Source organism: Symphodus melops, assembly GCF_947650265.1.
Source record: "Symphodus melops genome assembly, chromosome: 8".
NCBI classification, from domain to species: Eukaryota; Metazoa; Chordata; class Actinopteri; order Labriformes; family Labridae; genus Symphodus; species Symphodus melops.
This window is the reverse complement of record NC_136698.1, coordinates 18300793-18324616: the sequence shown is the minus strand read 5'-3', so window position 1 is coordinate 18324616 and position 23824 is coordinate 18300793. Positions and strand designations below refer to the sequence as shown.

The 23824-nt window shown below is 42.8% G+C and overlaps 2 protein-coding genes across 4 annotated transcripts; both read right to left on the bottom strand.

The window, feature by feature from the left end:
* Window positions 1–1307: 1307 nt before the first annotated feature.
* LOC306828125 (uncharacterized protein) lies at window positions 1308–5985 on the bottom strand. 2 transcript variants are annotated; one of them, XM_079350375.1, is made up of 3 exons: window positions 5821–5985; window positions 3193–3238; window positions 1308–2786 (listed from the first exon to the last, which is right to left on the bottom strand). In XM_079350375.1, the coding sequence occupies exons 1-3, from the start codon at window positions 5968–5970 to the stop codon at window positions 2419–2421; spliced, it is 564 nt and encodes a 187-aa protein (XP_079206501.1). In that variant the 5' UTR covers window positions 5971–5985; the 3' UTR covers window positions 1308–2418. The 2 variants fall into 2 exon arrangements, with proteins under 2 accessions (XP_079206501.1, XP_079206502.1); XM_079350376.1 differs by having other exon boundaries at window positions 3193–3235.
* Window positions 5986–9061: 3076 nt separating this feature from the next.
* On the bottom strand, window positions 9062–22965 carry fam20b (FAM20B glycosaminoglycan xylosylkinase). Of its 2 annotated transcripts, none has more exons than XM_079350366.1 (9): window positions 22725–22965; window positions 21595–21883; window positions 20714–20961; window positions 20534–20620; window positions 18673–18782; window positions 16601–16772; window positions 15972–16163; window positions 11020–11079; window positions 9062–9798 (listed from the first exon to the last, which is right to left on the bottom strand). In XM_079350366.1, exons 2-9 carry the CDS (start codon window positions 21721–21723, stop codon window positions 9567–9569), a joined length of 1230 nt encoding a protein of 409 aa, XP_079206492.1. In that variant the 5' UTR covers window positions 21724–21883; window positions 22725–22965; the 3' UTR covers window positions 9062–9566. The 2 variants fall into 2 exon arrangements, with proteins under 2 accessions (XP_079206492.1, XP_079206493.1); XM_079350367.1 differs by lacking the exon at window positions 22725–22965 and adding an exon at window positions 22628–22717.
* Between the last annotated feature and the right edge of the window lie 859 nt (window positions 22966–23824).

The following is a 23824-nucleotide window of genomic DNA, read 5'->3' as shown; positions in this document are numbered from 1 at the left end:
AACATTGCATTAAAATGATATTATTGTCACATGACATTTATATTGTTATTATGACAACAACATGACATTAATAATGTAATTAAAATAACCACATTACATTCATGATTATAATTATGATAGCATTATAAGAAAATATCAGAGCCAGTTTAACCTTAGTACCTCCTGCCTCATACTTATAACTATACACACAATTTCCCACACAGGCGATACAGTTTCATGAAAAACTATAGTGTGTGTATGTGTGGGGTGGTTATGACACTTTAAATGCAGCAACCAAAAAACACATTCAAAAGTTTGTAAATACATACACAAATAAATACATCAAAGTTTAGGTGACCATGTTCAGTTATTAAAATGAGTAAACACCTGAGAAGTGACAAAAAAAACACCTGAGGAGTTCAAACCTTGCTCGTGTCAACTATTGAAGCTGGTGCTGGTATGGCTATATTAGTCTGACAAACCGAGCGACAACCGGTTGTACACAGTTGTGTCAAGTCATCGCTGTAGCTACAATATAGTGGCCCACGCCAAACTTGTGTATTGGTGTGTCTGCGCTATTCTACAATACTTTGCCTGCAAACACAAGTGGCAGTCTGATTTCTATGCTTATATATCTACAGTTTTCGGTTCCTGCATGTTGTCTGCCTGTTTGTGTGCAGAAAATCATGGTAACTAAAACTGATTGTGTTTGAGCAGATTAATATAGAGCAGCAGTTGATTACTGGCTTATAGCGTTCTTCCTTCTGCAGTATTTAGAAAACAGCAGAGATACCAGAAATGTTGTAAATGCAGGAAAAACAACGCAATCCAGCGAATAAATCGTTGCATTTTTTCAATGCAGTTAAATTAAATTAGCCCACCCACAATCTTAACATAAAAAAGTATCATAACATGACCAAAACAAAGGGTTTACCTTTTGAAACAAGCTTTAATTTTATGAACCAACAATCATTAAATTGATGTTGGCATTAGATTTAAATTCTCATAAATTGAAGAGTTCGAGACCAGCCTGCACGGCCTGGGCGGCTGTGGCTCAGTTGGTAGAGTCGTCAAAGGTTGAGGGTTCGATCCCCAGCTCCTGCGAGCAACATGTCCGATGTGTCCTTGGGCAAGACACTTAACCCCAAATTGCTCCCCCTGCTGCGTCTGGGGCGTATGAATGTGGCGTGAATGGATAGATACTGGATGGGCCACATATCCAACCCATCAGTGTGAATGGGTGTGATAGGTAGGTGTAAAAGCGCTTTGAGTAGTCGGAAGACTAGAAAAGCGCTATACAAGCTCAAGTCCATTTACCATTTACGAAAATTATGAAAGATAAAGTTGTTATTTTAGCAGCCTGTTGTCAAATGAAAAACGTGCAGCATCTTGTTACTTGTGTAGGCTTAAAGGTTTCAAAAATAAGGAAGGGCTACTTCCTTGTGCAGGTCATTAAAAACCGGTTGGTTCGAGAGAAGAATTCACTTCTCTTTGCAAGGACTTGTAGGCTATATCTGTAAAATAATGTATCACTCGAACACAAACTGTCTCTGCACATAACCTGGACAGTTTAAGTGCTGATAACAGATAAAAATATGCGATTGTGCTGGGGCTTTTCTTTTGCAGATATTAAACTACACTTGTTTTTAGCACATCATCACATTGTCTTAAAATATCTGAAACCTGAAAGATAGACTACTGCAAGAAACGTTGGCTTTTTCCGAAGAATGAGCCAATTTTCACCTGCAGTGGAAAAGAGTTTTTCTGTCATCATTTTAAAGCAGTCTTGTCTCAAAAGATTAAACTTGAAAATGTACAAGTTTAATCCAGAAATTTTAGATTTTTTTTTTCTTTAGCATGGCTCTGTCATATATAGCCCAAATCATGGTGTTCATTTGGATTTTGTTTTTTAATCAAACGTAAAATGTAGGACAGACACTGTTTTTGTTAAACTCTACGGACCTATAGCTACACCAGGGGAGCCCATTAAGACCCTTCAAGGCTACCCACTTAGAGGTGGCCTTGTGTTTTAATATTTACAGTTTTTAGTCAAGAAAATAAATTTAATGGTTCCAACTTGAAATGTCTGCTGCATACCTGTAGTCATATTGTTAAAAAATAATTTATCCCTTTATGTTCCCCATAAACACAAAAACTTCAATAAGGAAAGAAAAGTCTCATGAACCTCAAGAACTGAAACTAAACGGTGTGCGCACACATAGGAGGGGGACAGTTCTTCATGTTCAGTTAGTCATGCACAGTGGTCATAGTTTATAATTGTTTATATTAAAAAAGAAATTCATCAGAATGACCCCTAAAAAAAAGAAAGAAAAGAATAATTAATCACACAAGTATAGCAACGTCTCAGAGAGAGGGCTTAGTCAGCACATCAAGTCCTACAGTGTGTGCTGCGTGTGTGTTTCTGACCCCCCCCCCCCCTCAGAAGTCACAACCCCTCCCTAGCAGGTAGTTGAGTCCTACAGTCATGTTAATCATTTTGAAGTTGTCGTCTCGTTTCAGCCGCACGCTGACCTCCTGCCCTGCTCTGAGGTAGATGACATTGTGGAGCCCCCTGCAGGCCTCATGTGAAGCCTGCAGCATGAAGGAGCTGAGTGGTGCATTACCCCCCCTCAACTCCAGCTGCAGGACGGCTGTGCTGTTGAACCCATCCAGGTTCTTATAGCACACATCCAGGAATGCCAGGTAAGGTCCAGTACAGTTCACCTCGATCCTGTCGTTCTGTAGACCCATCATGAAGAAGCTGTACACGTGACTCAGTTTTAGGGTGCCGCCGCTTTGAGAGTCACCTGCATGCACACACACACACGCACACACACACACAAGGCATCTTTAAACACACAAGTTTTGTCACGCCAGCAGAATTATGAACTTCAATGTGATTAAAATCAAATGGTATCAATCGACCTGTTTCTTACTATAGCAAAAAAATAGAAGTCCTATTATTTTAGTACCAAAAAGTTGCCCATGTATTTGTGCAACTTAAACAGTGTGCAGGTGATAGCAAGCAAATATTTGTTCTTTTAAATAAGAAGTAAATTGATAAATCTTGGGTTCTTGGGCTTTTTTATACATGATCATTTTATTAAAATGTTGATAACCATAAAACAAACATATCTGCAAGCAACACACAATCTGAGCTTTTTGATGAAAACTGGGACAAAGAAAAGTGAGATAGAAACAAAGCCCACACACCTTGAAAAGCCTCGACTTGAATGTGTACGTTGTCTCCAACAACCTGCTGACAGAACACACAACAAGACTGATGTAAGATTCATGTTACATACATGTTAGAGATGCTCTGTAACAGCTATTGATCTCTCTCTCTCAATTCAGTTTAATTGGAATGAGCTTATTTCTATCTCTCTTTCAATGTGTGGGTGATGTATGTAAAGGTCAGTCTGCTCATCCCCTCATGTTCCCCTCTAAGACTGTGACTGTTTGATTTAGTGGTTTAATGACAGAAAGAAGGGAAAGTCTCATATTGAGATGATTAATAGCAGGAGTGAAACACAGGCTCAGTGTAAATATGACTCATCACGCTGATGTTCACATAATGAGGCCACGGCAGGACTCCTCGAAAAACTCTGAGGTTTCTTTTATACTGTCTTACTTTAATAAAGACTGAACAGATCTAGCTTAACAAACTCGTTGGAAGATAAAGAGGCAAACTGTATTTTTCCTGCCAGCCGCCAAGTCAGTGTTCTGTGTGAGCTGCTTTGAGAGTGCAGCAGGAAAGATTTAGGAGAATTCACTGTGAACAATCTGCTGCATCATGTCCCTCACCATCTTTAGTTCATACTGTGATTGTCCTCTGACAGGTTTCATTCATACAAGCATCAGACTCTGAGACATTCATTTCCCTTGTTCTTCTTGCGTAATTTCAACTTCTTTTTGGAGATCCTTGTAATCTTTACTTTAAAGACGATTCTTCACCTCTCTGTTTTATTTGAATATGTTTATTCACACAGTGTTGATTATTATTATCACTTTGTATTAAGATTTATTACTGATGGGGCACCGGTGGCCTGCTGGTTTGTTCATGCACCCCATGTACAGAGGCTTCAGTACTCAGGACGGGGGGCCCGGGTATGAAGCCAACCTCTGGATCCTTTCACAGCATGTCATCCCCAGCTCTTCCCTGATTTCGACACTGTCCTGATGTATAACTGATGATACATGTGACAAATCACAGTGTGGTAAAGCGAGCTGTTGCTCTCTCAAGCAGAGACTTGACCTGAGGGGACCCTTGGCGACATAAAGGGCTGAGCCATACCTACATTTTAGAAGCATATCATTATACTGTTAATGCACAGGACATTACAAACTGCAATCTTCGTTAATGTCACACGGCTTGGAGCATGGTTCTATTACTTTCTCACCGTCAGGGTTAGGGTTCTCTTCACGGAGAAGAGGTGATGCCACTGGATGTGACATTCATCACCATATTTTCATACACACATGTTTTTACAGGATTCTTAGCATTTTTGTCTACTTTGAACATCAGATGATTTTTATCATAAGCTTCTTAAACTTCTGGTGTAACAGCAACTTCAAGGTTGAGCAGCACATAAAGTCTTTTTTATCGGCTCAGAAATATCTCAAAAATGTTATCAATTTTAACTGTTAGACACAGAGACAATCTGATGTGCTTTTATCTCTTCACGCCTTGACTACTGTAACAGTACAATGTGAATGCACCTGCACATTGAGATCCTCGGGCAGAGGCCTCCTGGTTGTTCCTAATGCAAAACTAAAAGGGATAGAGAGTTTGCCGTAAGGGCTCCAAGACTGGAACAACCTGCCCAAGAGATCAGGTCACCGAATCAATCTTCTCTTTTAAGTCGATTCTTAAAACACACTTAGCGACGAGCCTTTCCTGATTTCAGTAGAAATAAAATTGTTCGTCTTTTTTGGTTCTTTTAAATGGATTTTATATTTTATAGTGGCTGTTTATTCTTAATTTTACCTTGTTTATTATTCTATTTTATTCCTGCCTGTTTTAACATTTGTTTGGCTGTCATTGTAAAGCACTTTGCTCTATAAATAAAGATCATTATTATTATTATTATTGTAAACCAATCACTGTCTCATGACCCTGGAAACTCTCTACTGGTGTAGAACTTGCTCGACATGAATACATTTACCTTTTACAGGTCTCAGAAACATTAATTTAACCTCTTAACTTCTGTTTGTCTCTTTCTTTTCTTTTTTATAATAATTACTCTGTTGTCCGTTTTTTTTAAACTCTTCTTTGTCATTATGAATTAGAGCTGCCTCAACCAGCTCTACAGTAGGCCGAACAATTATTCATTTTTAAGAACTTTGAAGCTTGTGTTTCAAAAAAGTTTTTTTAATCATTATTAATATTGTTGTTGTTGTTTTACAGATATCAAAAAACGTTTAAATAGAGAAAAATATTTTGACGTCAAAGACAAATACAACCTCTGATAGATAGATAGATAGATAGATAGATAGATAGATAGATAGATAGATAGATAGATAGATAGATAGATAGATAGATAGATAGATAGATAGATAGATAGATAGATAGATAGATAATACTTTATTGATCCCGATGGAAATGTGAATCACAGAACATGGTCAGATGACAGGTCGGTTATTCTAGATGTGCTCAAACATTTCTTCAAAGATAGGAAGGAGAAATATGAAATGTTCCTCTACTTTATCTTTCATTAAACAGTCACATACTGAAGTGACTTTCTGTCAGTCTCATCTTTTCACACTGAAACGTGACATCATGCCAGTCTTACATTTATCTCATAGACTACAAAGTTATAAGAGACCTACTGTTAGACTCACCAGGCTACTCACACGCTCCTGGAACTCCCGATAAACGATGAGTGTGACAATCAGGCACGAGGCCACCAACACGTTCTGGACCATGACCACAACAGCCAGTTTCCGCGAGCGCCTGTCCCGGCTCATCGCCTGACCTCCTTCTGAATGCATCCTTGGCCCTCCCCCTCCTCCTCCGATGTGTAGATAATGTAAGCAGTCTGCACGAGCTTCGCAGTGGCTGCTCGCGCTGTACGATCTGGGACTGAACAAAGCTGCGAGAGGGTCGGCTCTTTTTCTTGACTTTGACTTGAACGAGTGGGAGGGAGATACACTGACTCACAGCATATAAACAAACGCGCACTCACACACTCGCACACACATACGCACGGAAGGTTGGAATAAGCGCACCATTTACATTTACAGTCAATGGTGAAGATTGACTGAGCTGCAGCATAGATCACGTGACCAAATTATCAATCCTTATTTACGTGAAATTCTTACAAATCTGAGAAAGAAAAAAAAAATGATAAAAAAAATAAATATATATATGTTATATATTGTTATTAACAGTGCAGGGACCAAATCTGCTAAATTAGTGGCCGATGAGAGCGAGGGCATCTCCATTATCTCCAAACACAGAGAAGTTTAAAGGTTTGTGTTTTTTTTGTTTTGTTTTAAATGCACTGTCCCTAAATAAATAAATGAAAAATAAAAAGCAGTATAACACCACGATTAACAGCTGTATTAAATGGCTCCTGTGTGCACTGTGTGTCTGTGTCATTTAAAGTCAGATTCCCAACAATCTTGGTAGTGTTCCTTACCCCGCTACTCTGAGCCAATTATCTGCCCAGGTTATTTTGTAGAGTGAGTGGTAGATCTGAGAATCTTTTCAGAGAGCTCTTAATTTAGCTTAAAGATCCTAGCAAGGATTTTTAGTTTAAGAGTGATGTAGGAACATTTTCAAAGTAACTCTTAGCAAGGTATGGACAGAAACGTTTATCTTAGTGGGGAGGCTTGGTTGACCCGATTGCTACTGTAGGTATGCTGTGGCAAAAGTTTTCAGAAGCTGTGATTGGTAAAGAAGAAGAAAAAAGCAAATCATAAAATCTACATTGTAATAATAAACACTATGAAATTAGCATCTGTGTGATTATTTGTAAATCGTACTTTAAAAGTGTATAGATTACAAGATGTTTGAAATCACATGCCCAACTGTGTAGCAGCTTCTTCACATGCTGATCGTAACATCAGCAGGTATGAGCCTTACTTAGTGATTGGAGGCACCTGTGGAGGTAAACACATGTAGAGAAACACAACATGCATGTCTCACTTTGAACTGAAAAAAAAATCATAGATGGTTTGAAATGTCTGCACAAACAATTTGGGTTTGTTCGGCCCAACTTTGATTCAATAATTTTCAGGACATTTCTCCTTTTTGCCCTCAGCTTGAGAAACACTTAAGTCCTCTTCAGCACTCCAAACATTTTAACATCTTAGACGTTCTCTATCATCTTTACAAGAATCTCATCCTAACTTTTAAAGGAAATTCTTAGTGAATGTCCTGATTCTAAGAATTTTCTTATTTTGTCTCTTAGTCATCAGAAGCCTTGTGCCCCTGAGTTTGAGCCAAGCTTCACCCAAGAGTCAATAAACTTTAATTAACCGAGTGTCTGCTTCAAACTGACACAAGAATCCACTTTGCTGTTAGAATCATGAAACACGGGACATGATGGAAAACTGTCCATTGTGCCAATGGGTGGTAATACACATGAGGTTTGCCTTGATGTTGTGAGTGGCATGAGAGCTGTATCCAGACATGTGAAAGATGTAAATCTTGGGAATCCAAGCAAGAGTCAAGTCAAATCAAGTTCATATAGCACATTTACAACAGCTTCAGCTGACCAAAGTGCTTTACATGTACACAAACCAATACTTACCTGGACTATAAACAGTCAGGGACTCAAATTATCAAAAGGATAAGAAACAACTATTGTAATAGATATAAGTCATCAAGGGTAAGAAACAACCATGGCGAGTTGTCCAAAGGTTGCTTTTAACTCAGCGACCTTTGACAGTAAGGTTAACCTGAGGGAGTTAATGTTGTTTTGGCTTCTCTTCCCAATAAATGAACAACATGCTGTATTGAGAAAGACTTGAAACTAGAGATTGAGACCAAAAACTCAGTAGAGACTGTTTTTTAACAATGCAGTTGCCCCTTGCTGGTTATTAGAGTGGTTAAGACAACGCTTTGGCTTTAAACCTGTGTATGCAGTGTTTTTATGAACACACTCTCTCTCTCTCTTACAGCCCCACACGCGCGCACACACACTCTCTCTCTCGGTGCCTGTGGTTTACATTAGTTTCAATGTTTTGGTTCATGTCCTGACCAGAACACCTGCTGAGCCAAAACGAAACAGGTGACTAGCTGAAAGTCCATATCTGATGGAAGCTGTCAAGCGGGGGCACTGTCAGGTTTCATTGCTTCTGAGTGTTCAACAAACACTAACACCACACTACACAACAAACATACTGAGAGAAGAGGAAAAAGTAGAACAGCAGCAGTTTGTGTCTGAAGTTAGTGTGGTGTCCGTAAGAGAAGCTCACACAGGGGAACTCCATCAGGGGCAGGTCTGTAAGAACACACATATCTGCTCACACTCATTCAGTGAAAACCGTCACACACACACACACACACTGCTGTTAGAGTTTTCAGCTGATGGACAGAAACACACAGGGAGAGATCAGGGAAATCTGAGCGTGCTACACCCACACACATCCTCTAACAGAAAAACATCCACTAACACACACACACACACACACACACACCTGCAGTCTGAGGACAGCTGAAGAATCACAGGTGTGCAAACAGAAGAACCCCCTGCTCCCGTATCTGACTTTGTCAGATGATTCTGATCAGAAAAATGATGACTTACCTTTAACCACCAAGAAAGGATGAAGAGTCAAAGCCATCACAAACATTTCAATACTACTTATCTTTAAATTATACAATCTGTTATTTTTGGATCGGTATGTAATAAAGCTTTAAAGAAATTTCATCAGACAGGGTTGTAGGGGAGGAATGAGTTCAACAAATATTGAAGGGAAACTCCGGCACACTGACATACATTGAGTACTTCTATTTTTGTTGCCATGGTATCAAACAAGTATTGTAAGTAAAAAAAAAAAAAGTAGGAGTAAGTTCCAATCATAGCTATGTTTAAACTCTGGTATTGTAACATCCTTTACAGTGAGGATTATCAATCATTATAAACGCAGAGTTCCAATATGACAATGAGCGCAGCATGACATTCAAACAAACACAGACCTGAGATCAGTTAAATACATCAGAATTTAATGATGATCATGAACCCCCCTTCAAGTCTGTCCCATCAGTAGCTTCTAATATATGGCACAGTATGGCGCACCACTCACTCACTCACTTCATCACTCACTCACTCACGCATGTATTATTATTAATCACAGATGTATATTTTCGGTCACTATGGAGATTCGTATGTACAGTGAGGGAGCTCCTCTCTCCTCTAATCAGAGTTCAGTTTGAGTTCAGGAGAAAAACGTTATTTAAATTGAATCCGGATTTAATCTATTTTTGTTCCTCAAAGTTGACTGTAGACAGCCTGACAAAGGGCGAGGGGCGGGGCTAGACTCTGTCCTGTATGTACATCAGTCCACAGAGAGTCCTGCTGTCAGAGAAGCACCAAACATCCCTTCTCCTCCCCTCCCCTCCCCTCAGCATTACTGTGTGTTCAGGGGTGGGGGAGGTTGATGCGGTCCTCGATCAGCGTGTTGTCTGCGCCCTGACTCTCCATGCACTGCTTCACTGTTGCTATGATGCCTGACAGACGGCGGTCCAGAGCTATCAGGTGAGGCTCAGACAGGACTGGCTGGATGGGGTCGAATCCAAGAGCTTGACGCATCGCTGAACTCAGTGCTCCGCTCCTCAGCAGGTTCAACCTGTTCCAGGTAGACACCCGCACCCTGGCACAAACACAGAACAGACAGATGTTACAGAGAAGAACCATAAAAAAAAAAACAGATCCTTTGCAAAATAGATACTTTGCAATACCCTATTTTACTCAATGAGGGTGTTCACTACTTTGAGTTTTTCTTTGTCAATGTCAGTAGATGAAGCACTTACACTGATCTGAAGGGGTAACCCCATATAGTTAAGTACCGGTAATTGATGATCACTTCGTCAGAGCCTTAGTCAACAGCCAGTCTCAGAGTCTCATTCTATTTCAGCTTTATATTGGTGTTTAATGTTTAATTTTACATAGATTTGGCTTTTTTCTCAAAATAATTAAAAACTCAAAGCCTATTTTGGTATAAAAAACTCATTAACATTTTTAATGCACTTCTGGAAGCCACTCAGATCTTTAATCAATCTGTACACACATAAGTCTGTATTTTTTTTTTATACATTTCGTGACCTGAGCATATGAAATTATCCAAATCAGTGATCTTATTTAATGAAACACATTAACCCTCCTGTAATGTGGCGGATCAAATTACCTTTTTTCAAAGTTTAAAGTTTTAGCATGAAACTTCTTCTTCTGGCCTTAATTATACTTAACATAAAAAAATGGTTAATTTGTAAATGTCGTAAAGTTTTCCCTACTTCCTCCCAACATATTTTATCCCAATCACATGGATGCACACAAACACACGCAACACATTTCACCCCCAATCTTAAACATTCACTCACACAAACACGTTCTCTTTTATTCTCCCACCCCCCGATCTCCTTATTCTCTGCAACTTTAAAGTGCAATACAGTGCAGATGTGATTGTGACAGGAACTTTTAACTTTCCTGAGGGAAAACTACACCCACACAGCCAGGAAAGGTTTCTTTCTTTTTTTTTTTTTTTTTTTCACATTTTTGCCACTTTAAATAATCCTCTGTTAAAATGGCATTTCATGTGGACTCAAATAATGAGCCTCCAATGTAGATTTTAAATCACATGCATCTACTATCACAGGTAGTTCTTAACAACACTAGCTGAAACTAATTTCAATTTCAATGACTTTTATTTCTACATTTATAAGAAAAACCTGAAAACATGAACCCAGAACTTTTTTTTGAAAGTTGAAAAAAAAAGTTGAACCGAATTAGTTCCAGATTGTATGAATCATTGAACACCTCTTGATAACATGTATCATTAACATAGATCATTAATATTAATAATAAGAGGACTCACATGCAGCACTGGTAAAGGGGGGCGAGGATGCTGCGCTCGTCCAGAGCTGCATTCCCAAAGCTGAAAGGAAAACACAGAAGAAGAAAAAATAAAACCCAGAGAACTGTTGTGCCGTCTGTCAGCTGAAACCATCTATCAACATGTAATCAGAACTTCAAATATGCTTATAATCTGTATAATCTGTTCTATTGGCGAGTATTCAATAGTATGATATGATTGCTGTAAGCATGTAGTTCAGAAACAAAGAACAAAGATTTGATAATCAGAAGCTCCTGAAGCTCCAGGGGGCTTCACAGAATTGCAGACAGAAAGAGAGGTGAGGCTCCAGGCTGCTGACATACAGTGTGTGGTTGCAGTTACCACACACTCACACCTGTGATGTATTACGCTGTGGTTTACATGATTTGAGAACAGATGAGGGGTTTAACACGTCTTTATGAAGGATGTGATAATTGCCTACTTGTTATGTAGTTTTCTTTTCGTCAATTAGATGCTGAAGTAATATCATTTATAAAATCGTCAAAAATCGTCCCCCCTGAACTGCTACCTTATCGTGGAGGGGGAGTTTGAGCACCCGAATGACCCTAGGAGCTATGTTGTCGGGGGCTTTGAGCCCCCAGCAGGGTCACCCAAGGCAAACAGGTCCTAGGTGACGGGTCAGACCAAAAGCAGTTCACAAAACCCCTATGAAGGACATAAGATCAAGGACCGTGACGTCGCCCGGCATGGCGGAGCCGGGGCCCCACCCTGGAGCCAGGCTTGGGGTTGGGGCCCACAGGAGAGCGCCTGGTGGCCGGTCGGGCTCATTCCGAAAGGATGACGCGGGCCCGTCCTCCTGTGGACTCACCACCCGCAGAGGAAGCCGTAGGGGTTGGGTGCAATGTGGATCGGGCGGCAGTCGACGGCGGGGGCCTCGGCGACCCGATCACCAGACGCAGCTTCTGGCGTTTGGGACGTGGAACGTCACCTCACTGGGGGGGAAGGAGCCTGAGCTTGTGCAGGAGGTTGAGAGGTACCGGCTAGATATAGTCGGGCTCACCTCCACGCACTGCTTGGGCTCTGGAACCCAGCTCCTCGAGAGGGGCTGGACTCTCTACTTCTCTGGAGTTGCCCGCGGTGAGAGGCGGCGGGCTGGTGTGGGCTTCCTCATAGCCCCACAGCTCAGCCGCCAGGTGTTGGAGTTCACTCCGGTGAACGACAGGGTCGTGTCCCTGCGCCTACGGCCCGAACGGCAGTGTGGAGTACCCAGCCTTCTTGGAGTCCCTGGGAGGGGTGCTGGACAGTGCTCCGACTGGGGACTCCATTGTTCTACTGGGGGACTTCAATGCTCACGTGGGCAACGACAGTGAGATCTGGAGTGGGGTGATTGCGATGAACGGCCTCCCTGATCTGAACCAGAGTGGTGTTCTGTTACTGGACTTCTGTGCTAGTCACAGTTTGTCCATAACAAACACCATGTTCGAGCACAGGGATGTCCATAAGTGCACGTGGCACCAGGACTCCCTAGGCCAGAGGTCGATGATAGACTTTGTGGTCGTGTCATCTGACCTTCAGCCGTGTGTCTCGGACAGTCGGGTGAAGAGAGGGGCTGAGCTGTCAATTGATCACCACCTGGTGGTGAGTTGGATGCGCTAGCAGGGGAGGAAGCCGGTCAGACTCGGCAGGCCCAAACATGTAGTGAGGGTCTGCTGGGAACGTCTGGCTGAACCCTCTGTTAGCGAGGTCTTCAACTCCCACCTCCGGACGAGCTTTTCACAGATCCCGGGGGAGGCTGGGGACATTGAGTCCAAGTGGACCATGTTCTCCACCTCCATTGTCAAAGCAGCTGCTCTGAGCTGTGGTCGCACGGTCTCTTGTGCCTGTCGTGGCGGCAATCCCCGAACCCGGTGGTGGACACCGGAAGTAAGGGAGGCCGTCAAGCTGAAGAAGGAGTCCTATCGGGCGCTGCTAGCGCATAGGACTCCTGAGGCAGCTGACGGGTACCGGCAGGCCAGGCGTTCCGCAGCCTGGGCGGTCGTGGAGGCAAAAACTCGGGCCTGGGAGGAGTTCGGGGAGGCCATGGAGGAGGACTTTCGGTCAGCCTCGAGGAAATTCTGGCAAACCGTCCGTCGCCTCAGGAGGGGGAAGCAGTGCTTCACCAACACTGTTTACAGTGGAGCTGGGGAGCTACTGACCTCAACTGGGGATGTAGTCGGACGGTGGAAGGAATACTTCGAGGATCTCCTCAATCCCACCGTCACGTCTTCCACTGAGGAAGCAGAGGCTGAGTTCTCAGAGGTAGACTCGTCCATCACCAAAGCCGAAGTCACCGAGGTATTTGGAAAGCTCCTTGGTGGCAAGGCTCCGGGAGTGGATGAGATTCGCCCTGAGTATCTTAAGTCTCTGGATGTGCAGGGGCTGTCATGGTTGACATGTCTCTGTAACATCGCGTGGAGGTCGGGGACAGTGCCTCTGGACTGGCAGACCGGGGTGGTGGTCCCTCTTTTCAAGAAGGGGGACCAGAGGGTGTGTTCCAACTACCGGGGAATCACACTCCTCAGCCTCCCTGGGAAAGTCTATTCCAGGGTACTGGAGAGGAGGATCCGGCTGTTTGTCGAACCTCGGATTCAAGAGGAACAATGCGGTTTTCGTCCTGGCCGTTGAACACTGGACCAGCTCTACACTCTCCAGCGGGTGCTCGAGGGTTCATGGGAGTTTGCCCAACCAGTCCACATGTGCTTTGTGGATCTGGAGAAGGCATTCAACCGTATCCCTCGCAGTGCCCTGTGGGGGGTGCTCCGGGAGTATGGGGTTCGGGGCCCTTTGCTAAGGGCGGTCCGGTCCTTGTACGACCGGAGCAGGAGTATGGTTCGCATTGCCGGCAGTAAGTCGGACCTGTTCCCGGTGCGCGTTGGCCTCCGGCAGGGCTGCCCTTTGTCACCGGTTCTGTTCATTACTTTTATGGACAGAATTTCTAGGCGCAGCCAGGGGCCGGAGGGGGTCCGGTTCGGAGACCACAGGATCTCGTCTCTGCTTTTTTCGCAGATGATGTGGTCTTGTTGGCTCCATCGAACCTGGACCTCCAGCGCGCACTGGGGCGGTTCGCTACCGAGTGTGAGGCGGCTGGGATGAGGATCAGCACCTCCAAATCTGAGGCCATGGTTCTCGACCAGAAAAAGGTGGTTTGCCCTCTTCGGGTCGGTGGGGAGTCCTTGCCCCAGGTGGAGGAGTTTAAGTATCTCGGGTTCTTGTTCACGAGTGGGGGGAAGATGGAGCGTGAGATCGACAGACGGATCGGTGCGGCGTCTGCAGTCATGCGGTCGCTGTATCAGTCCGTCGTGGTGAAGAAGGAGCTAAGCCGAAAGGCGAAGCTCTCGATTTACCGGTCGATCTTCGTTCCTACCCTCACCTATGGTCATGAGCTTTGGGTCATGACCGAAAGAACGAGATCTCGGATACAAGCGGCCGAAATGGGCTTCCTCCGTAGGTGGCTGGGCGCACCCTTAGAGATAGGGTGAGGAGCTCGGTCACCAGGGAGGAGCTCGGAGTAGAGCCGTTACTCCTTCACATCGAGAGGAGTCAGTTGAGGTGGTTCGGGCATCTGGTCCGGATGCCCCCTGGACGCCTCCCTAGGGAGGTGTTCCGGGCATGTCCCTCCGGGAGGAGGCCTCGGGGTAGACCCAGGACACGCTGGAGAGACTATGTCTCTCGGCTGGCTTGGGAACGCCTTGGGGTCCCACTGGAAGAGCTGGAGGAGGTGTCTGGGGTGAGGGAAGTCTGGGTGTCTCTGCTTAGACTGCTGCCCCCGCAACCCGGCCCCGGATAAGCGGCAGAAAATGGATGGATGGAAAATCGTCAAGAAGCACAGTTTTGTCTTGTCATAGTGGACTAATTCACACACTTTCGCCAATGAATATTTTAGTCACTCACTGACGAGACTAACACTGACGCAGAATCTTAGTTCATAAAACATGGCCAGTCGCCATATTGAAATGCTTACTCTACCTGACATCAATCTAGTCACAGTGAAGTGAAGCTAAAGTTGGGCTTAAACCTACCGACAAACAGCGAAAACACACCCACCTTTCAGTTAACTCTCATCCTTCTATAATCCAGACAGATGAAATTTTAAAAAGATTCAACCACATACAATGTGTGCTGATGAGGACAATCTTGTTTTTAACCAGGCTTTAATGGATAACTTTGATGCACAATGACCAAGCACAGGCCTGATCCCCTCTGATGGAATAAACCAACATGGAGCAAAGACATCTATTTCGCAGTATGAAGCTCAAGCTCAACCATTACAGTCTACCGTATGCAGTCTGTCTGGAGATAGACTGTATACAGTTACACAACAGGAAAAGTGTCTCAACAGCAAACAAGATGTTTATAATAAATGGTATTTATAAATATATATCTGTCTTGTGTGGGTGGGGTTGTGGGTGGGTGTGGGTTTGTGTCAATCAGCACTGTTTACCTCACCTGGATTAGCTGGGTTTCCATGGTGAATCATAAAATTCTGTGTAATATACCCTAATGTGAATTTCTTTCAAGAGCGGAAAATGTGAGCCAACTCTGTCAGAGTATGAAAAAGTTTCTTTGATACACAAAAAGGCCAAAGTGTCTGAAGTAGAGTTTCTGTAAGAATGAACGAGTTTTAAGGTGTTAAATAAGGTTGAATTCATTCTGACATTTATTTCAATGGTCCTAACTTTTGTGGAAAAGGTTAAATGTTTTAGAAAGAAGGAATAATATAAACACGAAAAGTCAAAGCAGACATGTCCTGAATGATCTACGTTTAGATGTTTCAGGGTTGAAAGATATGGAATGACTTTTGTGCCAAAAAAGGTGGCGAGATAATAAATAATATCTTAAAGAAGAACAAAATAATAATAAACAGCTTTGAATGAGAAGACTTAAACTTCTTTCAGTTAAATCGTAGTTTGTTGTGAGAAAATGTTGTTACTGACCTCTTGGCGTTGTCGAGGAGGATGAGCATGCTGGCGCCACCATCGTCCTGGAAACTCTCGTAGTGATGCCGGTCGGCATTACCGATGAGGTAATCAAAGATGGCAGTGTCAATGACATCCAGCAGACGTGGGCCGGCGTCATATGGCGGCATCTTCTTTACCGCCTCGCAGTAACTCTCATCATACTCCCACCTAGTCAATGAGACACACACCAGAGTTTTAAACTTCGTAATGATTCTGGACCAAATCAAACCATATCAGTACCTGTTTGTAACCAAGACAACAAAATGATAAGTCCTAGACGACCAATATTTGATCATTTCTTGTACATATTTGATTAACAAAAATTGTAGACAAACTCCTGCACACTGTCTGAATTGCACAAATACATTGAGATCTTTTCAGTGTGAAGGAGTTCATGTAAAGTCTTCTCCTGTCTGACGGAACAAGTGTGGTCAAGTTTTTAGTTTTTCAGTACTTTCTGATACAATCATTCATTAAAATAACAGACTGCTTCCTTTAAAAACATTAAAGTTTTATAGACTTGAGACAACCTTAAAACAAATGCGTGCATGTGTGTTTAGTGTTAAAAGATTCAAGGTGCTGATGCTCACTCAGACGTGTCTCACCTGGCAAGTTTGCCCTCCCTGTACGTGCGTCCCCAGGGGTGTCTGTGTTTCTGCAGAGGCCAAACGTCCGGTAGCCAAAGAGTTAAAGAGCCCTCCATCATCTCTCCGTCTGCACACGCTGGCTCACTCTCCCGACAATAATAACACTTCCCGTAAAAACAGGTGTTATTACCTGTAGAAGAGGAGACATTCTGTGAGTCCTGATAACATTTATTTAAATGTATTTGAACCAACAGTCCATTAAGTCCTGAAATAAAAACTGATAAACTTAATAACTGTTAGAGAAACTTTTCACTATTCTCACGCAGTAACAGAACACTGAGACAGAAAATTCAGGTTTCATGAGAAATAAGGAGCGTACAAAAAAAATGAAAGCACCTTCTTCTTTAGTAACCAAAGTTAAATGAAAAAATTGGCGTGTTCGGATTGTCCCTCCTATCTTCTTTCACTCTACTCTTTTCCTTAACTCCCGAAAAAGTTAAATGGCGCCCATGATAAGAGTGGTTTTGAATTCTCTAAAAGTTAAGGAAAGGTGGCTCAATGCTTCCTTTATAACCTCCGTTAGTATAGGAAACACTGGATCATCCTTTACGAAAGGAAATGAGAAATGAGATGAACATTGCTTTTATATTGTGGAGATGATTTGCTGTTATTTGATGTTGATTTAATGTGAAAAATTGTAATAGGCCTGTAAAACTATGTAAAAAATCTGAAACAACTCTGAACGTGATGCTGATGTTGTAAAACGATAAATTGAAGTAGCCTGGTATCTAATAAAGCCTACCTTATATTTCCATTCACACCTTGTGGTTATTAGGATTATTTCACCGGTGAGAAGGCACAGGGGAAACATTTTTAGATGAGCTTTTTGAAGTCCATTTTCTGAAAACTGTAGTTTCATCATGGCAGACCCACATCACTAACCTCCGCCGCGCCGCATTATTACGTTGCCTGGTGAAAGTGCGGTTGGATTGTCCAAACCACGCGATCGCCTTTATGAATTCTCTTAACACCTTTCCTTAACCCCGTGACGTTTTTACGGGGTAAAGGTAAAGTGGATAGTGAAAGTAGGTAGGAGGGACAATCCGAATGTTTGTCTTTGTTTGAAACAACCTCCTGCAGCACCATCTAGTGGACAGAACAAGCAACTGTTTTAATCATTTGAGACCCAACATGTTGAGTTTGTTGGATAACCTGAATAATAATATGTATATCAGATGAGCTGTTCGGGTTGATAAATTGACTTAATACTGTCAGGTCATAATTACAACACGGCTGTACCTCGTTCAGCTGTGAATATCTCCGTCCACGTTTCATTCTGAACCATCTAAACTGTTTTTATCATCCCAGCAGAAATATGATCACATGATTGTATCTAACTGATTCATAATCACATTTAGATCAGTGACAGAAATATGAAGACATCAGAAGCGTAATCTAGTTTAATCTTACATTTCTCTATGGACCACATTCTTTTTTTATTTGATAAAATAATTTGTTTTATAACTACAGTCGAAGAACCCTGATTGAAGCAGTTTGATGCTCGATATCAGGATGTCAGGAGGAACACAGAGAACAGCTGCTGCTGACTTTAACTCAGCCTCTTCATGTTTATCTGATGTGGTCATCTGAGGTCTTCATCATTATACACATCATATGGGCTAAACAATATGTTTGCTCTTATTTAAAAATGAGTTCAAGCAGTACACCCTCTCATCAGAGACACTCTGTCCATCACATGTTTGAAGGACAAATGTCCCTGAGTGACTGACAATTGTTTTTTTCTGTGGATGGATCGATTAATGAAGGCGTTCTAACAGATGAGCAGAGCCTCTCAGGTCTGACCTCTGAATTTGAATCTGCCGTTTTAGTTTTAATATTGTCAGAGTGAGAGTCCTCGCGCTTCTTCTTCTGTGGTTTAAACTCTGCTAGTTGAACATGTTTGTTTTGATCACAGCTCTGAGGAGACACACTTGGACAGGAGGCAGGAGGAAAGACAGCGGGAAACAGAGTTGATACGGACTAATCCAGGTAGACATCACATGTGTTAATAAAAAATAAAAAAAACTGACCCTGCATGAGGAAGGTGCTCAGCAGCTGCTCTGTGGCCACCGGTTTGATCTCGGTCCGCAGGTTTACATACCTCCCCACCACTAGAGGTGCTCTCCTGAAGCCCAGGATCCTGAAGAGAGGACACACAGGCGTTACTTGAAATGACTCGGAACCCCTCAGCAATCATTGTGTATAATGGTCTATCATGACCTCGACAGTCATCGACTATCCTGGTCTGTCACTGTCTATACATACACTATTATGGTCTGTCATCGTCTATCATGGTATAAAATCATGGTATATCATGATCTGGTTTATTAAGGGCTGATCATCAGGTCTGTCCTCAAGAGGAGAGGAAGACATCTATTAAAGTGTTTGCAGGGTGCCAGTAGAGTAATGGTTACTAGAGGGGGAAAAAATGTGAAAACTGAGATACTTATCTGGTGAGATTTTAAATAGATTTTTAACTTTCAACATTTTATTCCTAAATCAGTTACTCTCTGGCAAGTGCAAAGCTAACTCTTTAACTTTCAGAATGTCAAATTTTCAGAAGAAAAATTCAGCCAGTCTCTCAGATCACTGAAATAGATCCTGAAGTATGTACTCATTCAAAAATACTTTGAATCATGAATCCAGAATCATTTTGAATCGAAAATAGATTCTCTGAATCATATCATGACGCCAAGGATTGAAATCGAATCGGGAGACACCTCAAGATTCCGAAGGCTGCAGTTATCCAATCATTTGGCCCGGTTCGGCACCCCAAATACACACATCATAAAAAGAAGTCAGATTATTTATGACGCTTTAAAAGGAAGTCTGGAAATCTAAACACTGATTAGCTTTCATAATGTAGCATGAAAAAGATTTGTGGTTCTTTGCCGTTAGTAATTATTTCGTAGCTTTACTTTTATGTAAATATTTGTTTACAGAGATCAAATTTCCTTCTCAGAGAACCGTTAACCCCTTGACGCCTATTGTTGTGAATTTGCATCAAACCGCTTCCGCTCCAAATGCAGCCAAAATAGCGTCCGTATTCTTCCACTGGATGATGCACTTTCCAAACATACCTTGGAAACTTTTGCAAACATTAGTTTGTCATAGGACCAGTCGGAGACAGAACAACATCTGTGGATGTGCTATGTATGGGCTGTTTTTATGTAATATCTATTTATGTGCCATTTTCAAATGAACTTTCTCAACTTAATTTAACATCTACTTGAAAGCAGAAACACACGTAAAAAAAAGTTTTAATATTTGGAAACAAATTCAGGTGTCAAGGGTTTAATGGGGAGCCGGTGTGTTATTATTGTGTAAAATTATTCTCCCTGTTTTTTCCGTCCACACAAACTGCTGAGACGTGATTGGTCGATACAGTTCGGACCACAAACGAGATCGAGAACACTTTCCAAGTTGGATATCGAGACCCCTCATGTACAGATTCCTTATTCTTTAACCAAACCTTTTCTCCATTCATTGCAACAGAATCGTGAGGGATTTAACGGCTTTGATTCCCATTCTTGTTGTTCATATTTTGCAAGACATAGTTTGTCCAACATTTTCTGTATTTTTCAACTTAAAGTAAGATTTTCTTAACCTTGAATATCACCGTCTTCATCTTCGTGTCTGTTCTGTTGGCAGTTTGTGAACAAGTTTAAACACGCTGCATTAAATGTTGTGAACTCCAAGCCCACAGAAAACACCTTTGGAATACATTTCAGGACCCGAGGGAGGCCCAGTTAGAGTTCAGTTGCACAGACACATCGTTCACATTCTGGGTGCACCCTGTCTCTCCAGGTGTCACTTGTTGTTTTTAGGGCGTGTCTACTCACATGTCGTACAGGTAACCAGTCAGACAGTGTTATGCTGACGTGTGCTCACCTGTCCAGGTGAAAAGCAGCCACCTCAGCATTGTGTCTGTCATAGCCTGCGTACGGCTCACCCTCCACCACGTAGTCTCTGTTATACCTGAGAGAGAGAGAGAGAGAGAGAGAGAGAGACAGCTGAATGACTGTGAAACACGCACAGCTGGATCCCGCCCGCCTCACTAACAGCTCTGACCTCTTGGGTTTGAAGACCACCTTCTGACCCCCGTCCAGTACCAGCAGGGCCTTCAGCTGTGTCCCCTTGTAGCCCACGTCAGCCCGCTCAATCCGGGCGGAGCTGAGCGAGGTGAGCACCGCCGCAAGCTCGGGAGTCTCTTCTGGGTACACCTCCCTTGGACCCACCCACTGACTCGCTATCTCCCATGGAGACTGCAGAGTGTGGGTGAGGCGAGCCCCCCGGGAGAGAGAGAGGCCGGCCTCCATCTGTGGGTGTAAACAAGAGAGAAAATGTTTTTTCATCAGAACTATGTAGAAAACATCTGATATGAGCTCAAGGATGTTTTTAAAACAACACCATCTGTTATTCTTACGACCGGTAGTTTTGTCTGTATGCGTGTAACGTCACAGTGGGGCGAGACACTTAGAGCCACTGGTGGAGAAATGGATCAAAGCCCAATTTTAGAACAGTGTTATAATCTCATCTCATTTTGTGAGCCAAGTGTCTCGTACGCCTATTAAATAAAAGACAACAAAATACTCTCTCTCAGTGCTTATTGGAGCATTTTGTGATGTGTACAACAATAACTCCATGTTCATTAAGGAAGGGTGGTCTCGAAAGCAGGAAGTCTTTATGATATCAAACAGGACCATGATGATCACAGTGATCTCCTGCAGAACTACGTTTTACACCGTGAAATATGATGCAATGACATCCTCATCAAACAAACAAACAAACATGATGACACTTACAACAGCAGCCTTAGCTTTAAGAGGTACACGCTTTGGGACAGTTTTTGCAGGATCTGATTTCAGAGAGCTGAAGAGATCAAGGAAGTGACAAATTATACTAGTAACTGATTGGATGTAGATAATGCTAATAGCTGATTGGTCCCTGACCTTGCGGAAGGCTCTGAGGTCCCTTCGGCTTGAGGCAGAGCCCTCTCCTCCATCCAGCAGGAAGATCTTGGCGAGGCCGAGCAGGAGGAGAACGGCACACAGCACCACCACGCGCTGTTTGAGCTTCATCTCCCCCCACCTCACCCGACGCTGTGTGTCCCCCGCAGCTGATCCCCCTCACCCCTGATACATGGCACCTACCGCACCCTGTCACCACCGTCCGCCCCCCTGTCCCGTCAGACAGACTCTGTGGTGGGCGGAGCTACGCTGTCAGCAGACAGGATGTCACCTGATGAGATAAAAACAAAGAGAAGGGGTTACGAGCAACGTCAGGATCAATAAACTGATCAATTATCTGACCCTCTCTCTCTTTTTGGCCCCTCAGGGCGAGATTGACCCAGATCCACAGCCCAGCTGGAGCCGGTCCAGAACAGATCACCAGCTTTCTGCTTTTCTGTTCTTCCTTATATATTTTTAAACCATTTATAATAGAAACACTTAAAACGAATGAAAACTAAAATAAACAATCACGGAAATTCAAAACATGAAGTCAAGACAAAATAAATATGATTGAGAATTACAATAGTATTACAACATTTAAATGTATTTGTAGTAACAAAAGAACCATGACTAAGATCCTGTTTAATAGAGCTATGTCAGCAGAGTTTTAATCTTTGATATGGTTCAAAATCAAACATTGATAACTGATTGATAATATAAACCCAGGTCACATCTTCATGTCCTGGTTTTAAAAGACAAACTCCTGCACACTGTCTGAACTTAACAAAAACACTGCCAGTGATTTTGTTTAAACCGGTTCTTCTGGATGATGTTTGTGGAAGATCAGGTCCACGCAGGCAGTGTGTGAACACAGTCCCTCTTTCATTAAGTCTCTGCCTGCTTTAACACCAGCTAAGAGCTAACACTTAGCATACACAGCGTTACGAACAAACTGTGTACCGGAATATTACCGGGTGATTACCGCATTACGTCCTTTCTACGTCACTGTATCTCTCACAAAACTGTTCTTTACCTCGGATCGAATTAGCCTAGCAAACCGCTGTACATCTTACAGGTTAGCTCAAGCAGCTAGCAGCTAACGTGATGTCGTCAGTAGTTTCCTCTCTCACCTCTGATCACACACACACACACACTGACAGACCTCCCGCTGTGGGTGACAGTGTTGCTATGGTAGTTGTGTTTGTGTCCTGATGATAACAGCCCCGGTGGCTCCTCTCCTCGGTTCTCACGGTAAGATCCTCTGCTCGGCTCGGTTCCTCCCCGGACCGCCGCGTACACCTCCTCCTGCTGCTGCAGCTGCACGTGACCACCAGGGGGCGGCAGATCATCGTGAGAGCACAACCACAAAGAGCAAGAAGACAGACACAAAACCAGATCTAAAGCAAAATAACACACTAATGTTTGGTCCGTTTAACTAAAAGACAGTCAGCTTCGTCTAAATAGCACAGAAACGGTGCCATTGATTGTGAAGGAGTTTCCTTAAATAATAATCTATAGTATAATAAATATGTAATAGATTAAATTGGTCTCTAGGACTTCTATTTCTGTTAACATGCATTAATATAGTTGACTTTTTTCATGAATTATATCTAGGTTTCAAATTCTGGTAGTGTTCAAATCCCAAACACTTAACTGCCAGAGACAGTGCTGACATTTATCAATCAGTGATTACCAATCTATGGTGTGATATATTCTGACTTCAGTGGACATACATCCAGGTGTTTTATCGAACTTCCCTTTATGAGTAAATCGTGGTTGTTTTCTTGAGATATGGACTTATTAAGTTTGTTGGCAGATGACTTGGAACAACGCAGTGTGTGTGCACATCTGATTGAGTGCGTAACACCCTCGTGCACTCAAGCACTCCAACGCAAAATCACACACTGGGATGTAATATATAAGTACAAAGGCTTAATGACTGCGCAATTTTGCGACACTGTTGAGGAAACTAAAGCCCCGTTTCCACCGAGCGATCTGGTGCGCATTTTGCAGCGTTTCCATAGACTAATCCCGGGAAAGATTCCCAAATAACCGATCCGTACCGTCCCACTTTTTGGGATCCTTCTGTTGGGGTGCCAAGAATGTGGAGCCGACCTGAAAAAGGTGGAGCTAAACACTGCAGTTCGATGATTGGTTAAAAGAATCGTCACTTCCCGTGTTACGTCAGCAAAAAGAAAGAAAAAAGAACTTTGCTGTGTTTAAACCAGAG